This window comes from Teleopsis dalmanni, chromosome 2, assembly GCF_002237135.1.
Source record: "Teleopsis dalmanni isolate 2A chromosome 2, ASM223713v2, whole genome shotgun sequence".
Classification (NCBI taxonomy): Eukaryota; Metazoa; Arthropoda; class Insecta; order Diptera; family Diopsidae; genus Teleopsis; species Teleopsis dalmanni.
Genome location: NC_051847.1, coordinates 125,162,733 through 125,173,087, shown reverse-complemented (window position 1 = coordinate 125,173,087; position 10,355 = coordinate 125,162,733). Strand labels below are relative to the sequence as shown.

General features: G+C 29.3%; 2 protein-coding genes across 2 annotated transcripts in view; both read right to left on the bottom strand.

The window, feature by feature from the left end:
• The window catches only part of LOC119682735 (serine/threonine-protein kinase PAK 3-like), a 491,650-nt gene that overhangs the window by 18,401 nt on the left and 462,894 nt on the right, over nt 1-10,355 (bottom strand). The window lies entirely within an intron of this gene.
• LOC119675644 overlaps nt 528-10,355 on the bottom strand; it is a 20,125-nt gene continuing 10,297 nt past the window's right edge. Inside the window, exons 3-4 of the mRNA XM_038086850.1 lie at nt 7,056-7,169; nt 528-679 (exon numbers count right to left, since the gene is read on the bottom strand). Of these exons, the coding sequence (XP_037942778.1) occupies nt 528-679; nt 7,056-7,169 (266 nt within the window). The remainder of the gene's footprint in view (nt 680-7,055; nt 7,170-10,355) is intronic.

Below are 10,355 nucleotides of genomic sequence, written 5' to 3'. Positions count from 1 at the left end.
GGTATTGTAAATTCAGTGTACCATAAATTGCAAGTTCTGGCGCGGCGGTCCAATATTGATAGATGCTAGTATTATTAACATTTTTATTTCCATAGTATATTAACTGTACTGAAAATTGTGTGTCCCGGAGTTGCAGAACGATGAAGATAGTTCTGTTCCAAGAGGAAGTTTTGGGGCTTTCTTGTATTAGTTGAAGAAAGTTCATATACTATAGATACTATAGAAACTGGAATAGTAGTTAAAAAATGACTAGATTCAAACTGCTTACATAGAACTAAGAAAGAAGTTCGTTGACTGTTCAATTTTTGATGTACGGCAAGTCTGTGGTTACTAAAATGGCAAAATGATTTACTCTTGCAAGGATGGTGGAAGAAGTTCAGAAATCCATTCTTCTTTTAATGATGCACATAGTACAGAAGAGGTGTATAATAGATAACAATTGATAATATAATAGAGATATAGAGCGATGGAGCTCACCCTGTCCTCGTGAAGTTATACCAAGCTAGGTTATTTTCTAAAGGACAGCGTTAATTATAGGGTTTAAGGTTTAGTTCGTAGCCGTACTGTATCGCAAGTTTGGCATATGCAAGAGCATTGTACCTGCGTAAACTTGAGAAAGGGTGGTATCGAACATTATGAATCGGGCATTCTTTCACAGCATCTTTAGAAGATTCCATCTCTAATGGAACAAGAAAAAAAGGAGTATAATAATAATATAATATAATACAAATATTAGCGAAATATATAGCACAGATATATTTTAATATTGAGAGTTAAGATTTTGTTAATTATATTTTTCATCTACCATATGTTAAAAGTACTACTAAAGTTTCTTCTACAAAATATATACCTTAATGCTTTTGAAATGCTTTATTATTCAAAAAAGTTATAGAAATATATTTGCTGTTTGCATATTGCAGAAAATAGCGCACGCAATATTCGCCTAGTACTTATAAAATTGTAATTTTTCGGTGGACCACTGTTTATTTTATTATCTTAATCTTCCTTTAGTTTAGAAAATATTTAGGTTAAACGTCCCGCTAAGATGTTTGCGTAAATTGCATAAATCATTCTTTGAGAAAATTAAGTTCTACTTTTATTTATGAAAAATGCTCAGCTGTAGATAAAGTGTTGCTAACCGAAATGCAATGCAGACAGTTAAGAAAAACGGACATACGGAAAAAAACATGGAAAAATGGAATAAGTGAAAATTTATTTATATTTACATTATTAAGGATTGCTTTTTGAAAATGTTGTGTAAATTAATTTTGACAGCAATTGTATACATCGCTCCCATTTGCACAGTTCCTGCTTAAAAAGCTGGTTGCTAGGCAGGATGCTGGCACAATTCGCACATCTGTCAAATTTAGTTTGACATTTCGCAAAGTAGACTGAGAAGTAACTGTTACATTTTCTTATAAAATGAGTAAAAGCGTACACCACAAATTGACAGCTTGATTGACAGTTAAGGAATTAGTATGCGGATCGATACCTACAAAGGGATATGGCATTACAAAAAAAAAAAAACAATAAAAAAATGAAAAAGTAGTGGATTGCAGTCTATTTATTTTCGTCGACTTTAACCGATATACATTTACATATAAGTATTATTTAAAGTTGCTATATCTGAATGAGCTATTAAATTGCCGGAAGATTTTTATATATTTTAATTTTCATTTTCTGCAATCTTTTTCGTCTTTCATTCATAAAAAACCCTTATAAAAGTTGTAAGTAAAAATTTCAAAAGTTTCAAGTTTATTTGTAAAAAGTTTTATTGTAATTTAAGCGAAAATTCAAATCACTTACAAAACAATATCAACAAATAGAAATTGATAGGAGTGTTGAAGCGCAGCAATTGATATCTTAAACTTTCCGAACTTAGATGAAATAATATTAACTTGAATTTTAATTAATTCTAGTTTATTTGAAAGTTTTGGACCGTAAATAACACAAAGACTACTGAAAACTGCAATAAAGACTACATTAAATATTAATCAGAAGCAAAAATAAATATTCTTTGTGAAGGCCAGCAGATTCATTGACAATGTTGCCAAACGATATTTGTTGAACAAAAAATATAAGGAAAAATTAAGAAAAAAAATAAAAATGAAAGTAAAATAGTGATGCCACCTTTCCGTGTCTCTAACTTACCGGTGTGCACGTCGCATACCCTTTTTATTGAGTTAACGTAGAGTAAATAAAAAAATATTGTCATTTCCAGCAGAATTTGCTGATCTAACGAGTATGTTGATATGTACGAGTGGGTATGTTCAGTACGTGGTAGAGGAAACGCAAACGGATGTAATGGTGCAAAGCAAAAACGTAAAGGCAACTCTAACATTTCTCATTTCACTGTAAACAACAGCAAAAGCAATAAAAACAATAACAACAAAAAAACAATAAAAACAACAAACACTCTGCTAGCATCTAAATTACCAAAAAGTTTGCGAACATTTCCATTTCGCAACGAGTGTTGGCTCGCTTCTATGAATATTTTATGAGTTCTATTTGTTCTATTTGTGGACATTTCCAGCGGCACCATGTCATTGAGCGCTCCATGCTCCGTAGCTCTACACAAACAATGCTCTATGCATATTTTTTAAATTTTGCAATTTTTGTCCTTTTGCAATTAGTAAAATACTTACTACAGCTAAAATAGATAAAAAATAAAAAACTCAAAATGGAATGAAAATGGAAAAGCATACCAGGATTTGTAATGCTTACTTTATTCGTGTTGTTGTTATTATTGTTGTTGTTGTTGTGTATTTGTTATTTAGAGAGCACTCGTTACAGTAATTAATAAATACTATTTGAGTTGTTAATTGTTTGTGATTGTTACGATTTTTCCATTTTCAAGCTTCGAAATGTAAACACTCTTTGACAAAAGGTGAACACCTTTTCATGCATAATAAATCAATTAATTTAGAGAAGGGTAGCAGTTGTTAGTTTTTTTTCAATAATTATAGATACTAAATGTGAACGATGTTAAGAAAAAATATAGAAATTATTTAGAAATTATGTAGAGATTATTTTATTATTTATCAATAATAAAAGATTTGCATCGAAATTATAACTTTTGATTTAGCGTTATCGAATCACAAAATGGTTACAGGTTCCTAGGGGAGGTATGCAGATCTGAGGTCATTTATTGCTTAGTCTGATGAAGTGATAAACAATAATCCAGTCAAGGCATAGAGGGGGGTATATAGAATTCTCGCAGTAAATAGAAAGTAAAAGTGTTCAACTGCACTGACTCAACTACCCTTAACATAATAAAAAATATACTCTTATGTAAGAGAATATACAATATATATAATGAGTACAGTCGTACGTACTACATACAGGAGAATAATTAAATACATGCAGGTTAATAAATATTAATTGTATTTATTAAAATTTTATTGCCATATTTATATTTTATGTTGTATTTAAGTATATTTTTAATAAAACAATCATTACGATGACTGGATATGAAGGAACTGACAAAAAATCTTGGTAGTAGTGTTTAGTATGGAAAATTACTTTAAGATAATGTGTTCAGTAATTTAGTGTAGTAATAAAATTTGTATATACTTGTTTCTATAAGATTATAATGCTATCGAATTATTAATAAACTGAGGCAATCAATCTTATTTTTCCCGTATTTTGTAAAACATCAGCTGATTTTTATGTTGTAAAATTAGGTTAGGTTTAGTTATTCCGGCAATCTTAAGTATCCACTTAGGTCTATTAGGTCCCATTGTGTTACTGCATAAGAACTGTGAGGGTAAACGATTGTTTACAGTCGTTTGTAAAAACATAAATACTCTTCAAAAGGAAGTCCTGAAGGATACAAGATCCTTTACAAAGTAAGCCCGTAGCACAGTTATTTGACACTGAGCATACGTTGAACAGTAACAAAGGAGAAGTGAGGCATTTTTATTGTGTGTCGCATAAATGCAACAGGAATAATAAAGGGAAGACACAATTTTCTAGTATGGTTTCATAAACGATTGTGTCACATCAAAAAATCCTCCACAAAACTAATATTTTTAAGGGAAATCTCAATAAGATGGCTGCATATTTTCTTAATAGAACGTATACAAATGCTTCTTTATGATTAAGTTCTTCCACGACCTTTTATCTAATTGTTTAATATAGAAAGATTTTAACAATTGTTTCCATAATGCCAGCGGTATGACTCGATCCTTCAGATGTTCTGAATGATTACCCCAAACACGCAGAGTGGGCTGCTCGTCTGACTTGCAATTGCCGAAAATATCCCTATGACCGGAAACTCAGTGCAGAATAATGTTAAACTGCGTCGACATTTACTTTAGAGATGTGAATCAGTCAAAAACTGTTCTGGATGAAAAATTAAATTGAAATTAGAATCTTTAAAACAGCTTGTTCGTCGGATAGAATGCATGCATTTCTATTCATTGCGTTATATACTTCCAGACAAGCTGTAGCTTCTTTAGTACCGATTATTCTGTTTGAAAAACACTGCATTGATCATAAAGCTTATATTACATATAAGATTTTTTTCAGCACCTCAGAAAAAACTGCTTACATGACTATCTAGTTTTGAGTCGTCAGTATATATGGTTACATTCTCTACCATTGACAGACCTTCCGATAACCAAGTCTCTATTTGAAAAATCGACATTAAGTGTCCTGTTGAAATTGAGAATGGGAAGGATAAGTCAATGTCTCTAAGATTGGGACTGAAGATATTTAGAATAATGTTTTGGCCAGAATCAGTAGGTTTTAACTGTGAAGTAGGTTTAAGTCTAAGAAGAGAGGATGCCGCCATTTTCTTACTTATAAGATCAAGTAAAGCATTTGGTCTAATGTAATGGATGAAATTGTACTCAATACACCTTTAATAAAGAGTTAAGCCCTAAGCCGCATCCTGTAGAGTGCCATACAGTATGAAGGTTTAACCAAGCCCATCCACTATACTATGACGCTATACAGAAATGTAGGTCTTATATTGCTTATTGTTACATAACACCTTATGATTATAATCTAATTAGAGTTAAAAGAATAGATAAGTTCTTCATTAGATCAGCCATTAAATCGGTAATTACATATGGTATGTCAAGCTATTGCTTAGATCGAAACTATTGTTTTCTAGTTTTTAAGGAAATTGATTTTAAAAAAAGTGATTGCTCTTTTTTTTTTAGCACAAAAAAATTAAAAATTAGTTGATAACATATTCCTATCTTAAAAATTTTACCGAAGGAAATACTTAAAGGGTGGGTTCATTCAGATAAATGACATTTGGTCACTTTACCGATTTTTGAGTTATTGAGCTATGTCTATATGTTTCTATTATTATTAAAATAAAATAAAACTTAATGAAAATTTTACTTCTACACTATATTGATTAAATTTTTTCGACGGTAAGAGCATGGTATATATTTGGAATATTACGTTGTTAATGACTTAATTATCATAAAATATTTTCAATATCAAAAGTTTTTCAATCACACTAGCCTTGTAGGGTACTACAATTCTTCGATTAAATCTTCTGCAGTTTGAAAGAAATTAACTAAGCAGCTTAAATAGTTTATGTTTAAATAAGCTAGTTAGTTACCTAACTTATACCTAAATGGCAAAAAATATGAAATAGTTAATTAAGATTAAGATAACATTTAGAGGTACCTAGGTTAACGTCTGCTTTTACAGGGTACTAAACCATAGGTAGTAACTTCTCAACGCGTGTCTACCAGTTCTCGAAGAAAGCACATCATAACACCTGGTGTGGCTATGTCCAGTCTTGACTAGAACTATGCTCAGCGATATCTCCAGCATTAGTATTGGCCAGACTCTTGCCTTTATAAATGCTTTTGGCTGATTCTAGCTTGACCTTCTTCTACCCATTATTACGAAGATTTGTGGATTCAAAACGGCTTTGTTAATTAACTGAGGACGATTCGTTTCTCCCTCCACTTCGACTAACTAACCAACTAAGTTTATCTTAAAAAAGCTTAAAATATAGATAATTGAATCCAACAAAGAAAAAAGACTCTTTTCAATGACAAAAACTTTATTATTGGTTATAACTAATTAATTTTATTTAGATTATTCATTCCCTTTTAAATGAGTATAGTTTTATTTAAAATTTTCTGTTGTTACTTTGGGGTAATATTTGTACCCCTAAGCTTTAGTATACTGTAATCTTATGTGCTTAAACTGAACTGACCTAAAACTAATACTTTGCTAATATCCTTTTGTACAATATTTAGAGAAATACTTATTCCTAATGGTATTGATTTCCCTTTGTGTTTAAATGCTCAAAAAAAAATTGCAGTTTAGATACAAAACTTTTTAGTTATGAATATTTTCTGTATATCATGGTTTATTGCCTTTATTTTATGATTCCACGTATGTTATTTTGATGATTTTTTTAAAAAGGTTTAAAATATAAGATGAACCTCCTTTTCTTGTGCTTCTTCTTCGCTTAATCTTTATATCCTATTAACTACCAAACAGAGCTTATTTTTCAAAATGAAATGAAAATTCATTATGATATATATTATATAAAAAAAATTAATATTCCCAAAATCTGTGGTTCTACTTTATAACAATGGCACCAACTTGTGTGTATGGAATTTGTATGTTTTGCAATGAAATAATTAAAATACTTTATATTCGGAGAATGCTCATTACACAACCCTTCAAGGAATTGTGCTGTAACCACACCACGCGAATGAGTAAATAAACAAGCCTTGCATGGCGTGAGCGTTATTGCAGCGCCTGCAGTGCAATGTGCAGCTATGTAAACTGCAGTTGCACAACACACTGCGGCATATTACATATAAAGATTTATTTTCGGAAACAATTTTAATGAAATACTTTCCAGGCAATAGAGACGTATAAGTACGTATGCAGAAGAATTAAAAAAATTTAATAAAAACTCAAATATTTTGTAGCTTAAATGCTTTGCATAATGCACGCCTTGCACACTTCCTACGTGTTTGACTTTGAATTAATTATAAACATAATATACTTGTGTTTGAGTCTCTAAGTAGAGGAAGTAGGGATGATCGGGAACAGAGTTGACTTACCTTTGAAGCAGCATTTTTTACTGCGTACTGCATAAATGCAGAGGCAGATTAAAATCAAAATGGCGGCAACGCAACCACCGGCAATGCCCAGCAAATAACTCATCTCCAAAGGTTCTGCATGTAAGTGCGGAGCGCGCGATTATGTTGCAATTGTTCAATAAGAATATTTAAAGTATCCGCGATTGATTAAATATGTTGTTGTTGTTGTTGTTGTAAAAAGCGCATTTTCCAGAATAGTTGAAATTTTTGTAGTTTCAGGATGTATGGAATTCAATCAGAAGTTTGATTAAAATTTTTCGTCAACAGTTAAAATTTCACATATAATTTACGCAGACATGTAAAGCAGAAAGATTTAAATAATATTAAAATTACAACATTTTTTTTTGTGAAATTAAAAGATTAATTTATGCATGCAAAGCCTCTTTACTTTGTTATTTAATTTTGTGAATTTCTCACATAATTTTCAAATTACACAATTACACATATACTTGCCTACAACAAATACAATAGCATTAAGTGCATTACTTTAATTTAAATAAATATAACATTTTAATTTTTATTGCATTAATAATTAAGTCACGTTTAATTTTAATATTCTCTTTTTTTTATTTTTTTTTCTATTTACTTTATTTATTAATTTGATTACTTTGTTTCTGGTATGAGTGAGTGTGGGCATGTGCATAAATACTGAATAATTAAATTTGCATTCATATGTAGATTACACAATTACACAACTACACAACAACACTACAGCACAATATGGCACAGCTGTTCTTATCGCTCACATTAATGAAAGCAAACAAATAAAATCTTAATTGCGAAGTGCGAAGGTGTGCGTGTGAATGCTGTGTGAGTGCTGTGTGCGGGCACGCTTTGCATGTGTGCGTACGTGTAAATTTGTGAATGCATCAAATTAGAAGTTAATTTATGCAAATTAAATTAAAATTGAATTGCTGCTAAAATAACAATTAAATAAATTACTTCGATCGAATGGCAGAGAATCGGACACGTGTTTAAATATGTGTAAGTGTAAGTGTAAGTGTAAGAGCTGTGGATTGGGAAGTATGTGGGTGGGTGAAGTATGTAGGGCAGACATTTATGATGACCTATTTTTAATAAACTACACAAAATGCATACAGCGGAACTCATGTGACATAATTACACAATATAGAAAAAGGATTGATGGAGGAGTGGTTTTGGGTTGCGATTGAAATACGTAATTATTTTGGTATTGATTGAAAATACATATTATCAAAAAGAGGAATTTGCATTTAAAATAATTAATACTTTAAAAAAAAATTTTAACTTAAATATTTAAATAATACTAAAAATTGAAGTAATATTACCATTGTGCTCATCCTGTTTCTTATGAATAAATATTAAAAATGAAAATAATTAACTCTAGTTCATATCTTTTAATTTTAGTTTTAATTTCAATTCTTAATTAATTTTCTTTTTTTTAATTAATTTTTTAATTTTATGTCTTAAATAAACAACCTAAGCCCAGTAATAATTAAAACTTATAAATTCAAATTCTGATTCTAGTTTTAATATTAATTCTAATTTCAGTTATAATTCTAATTCTAATTGTAATTATAATTGTAATTCCAATATTAATTCTAATTCTAATTGTAATTATAATTATAATTATAATTTTAATTCTAATATTAATTCTAATGTATTTTCTTATTGTATGTGTAAAATAAACAATCTAAGCCCAGCAATAATAGAAAAGTTTTTAACTCTAATTCTAGTTTTAATTCTAATTCTAATTCCAGTTATAATTCTAATTTCAATTTTAATTTTATTATTATTATTCTAATTAATTTTCTAATTTTATGTGTAAAATAAACAAACTACGCCCAGTAATAATCAAAATTTTTTTACTTTAGTTCTAGCTCTAGTTTTAGTTCTAATTTTAATTCTAATTCCAATTCCAGTTATAATTCTAATTCTAATTTCAAAATAATGTATCCATATCTTTTTTTCATGTAACAATAAAAATGATTAGAATTAAATGAAAACGGATTACTGATCAGTGCTAATAACTACATAATACTATTTTGCTATAAAATTTCTTAATTCCCGCAGAAAATATACTTAAAAACAGAACTTTCGCTATTACTAGTATTAACGATATTAGTTGCTTAAATTCCATAGGTTAGGGTAAGTTGTAGAAATATGGAATTTACTCCTAAGCTAAAACAATGCCATCTTAACGTAGTCTTCAGTTTTGAGACCTTAATGATAGCTTATAGAATTGGTATGATTATGGAATAAGCATTTAATTTCAGTTTTGACGTACAATTATGTATAAATATACTCTTGGTAATATTTTCGGGAAGAATTGAATTAAGATAAATTTATTGGTACTCTTAAAATTATGGCACAGTAAATATTCGATTGGGTCTATTTAAACTAGCATCTGTTTGATGCTTGAAATCAGTTTCTGGTAGCAGCATTATGTTACCAACAAAATGATTCGTGTAATGACAATATCTATTTTTCTTCAGCTTAATACACCTATATATACCAATATTATTTTATTATAAACATACAAACGTCCTAATTGTATCACTGGTATGACGATTAGCACGATAGCTGGACGCTAATCGTAGCGTAAAATTGAATTTTAAAATTAGTTTTTATAACAGTTTTCAGACAGCATTTTGTGGATTGAAATTTTACGTATGGTTGCTCTTGTAAGGTGATGAAAGCAATACATGCACTTTTTTTTTCTTCTGTCATTTTCGATATTTTCTAGTTTATATTTACAAGGGCATTTTATTTATATTGCCAGAACGGAAGAGTGAAAAACTTTATATACAATTTGATAAATGTTAAATTAATTATTAAAATTATTATTTTGCTTTTCTACATACACATACAGACACAATCAAGCAGAATTCATATATATGAATTTCAAATCTCTAGAATCGATCAGTTAGCAACCATTAAAAATTACTCAAGTGTGACATGGACCAATGACTTTATATATCTTAGTCCATAATGAGTACTTCCATGCAATTAATTCGTATAACTTTTGAATGTAAATGTTGATTTGTCATATCATATACAAACCTGTTAGAACTCCTAACGGTTTATATACTTCATTAGAGTATTATTAATTGCTTTACATATTATATTTATACCATAAATGAAATAATTTGTTTTAGGATAGAAATGAAAGTTATATTGCATTGGAAAATGCAGATTTCATTAAAATTACTGTAAAATTTTGTATTGTGTTGTGACATATAATGTTTAATTATTTCTCTTGTATTATATTTATTTGCTACA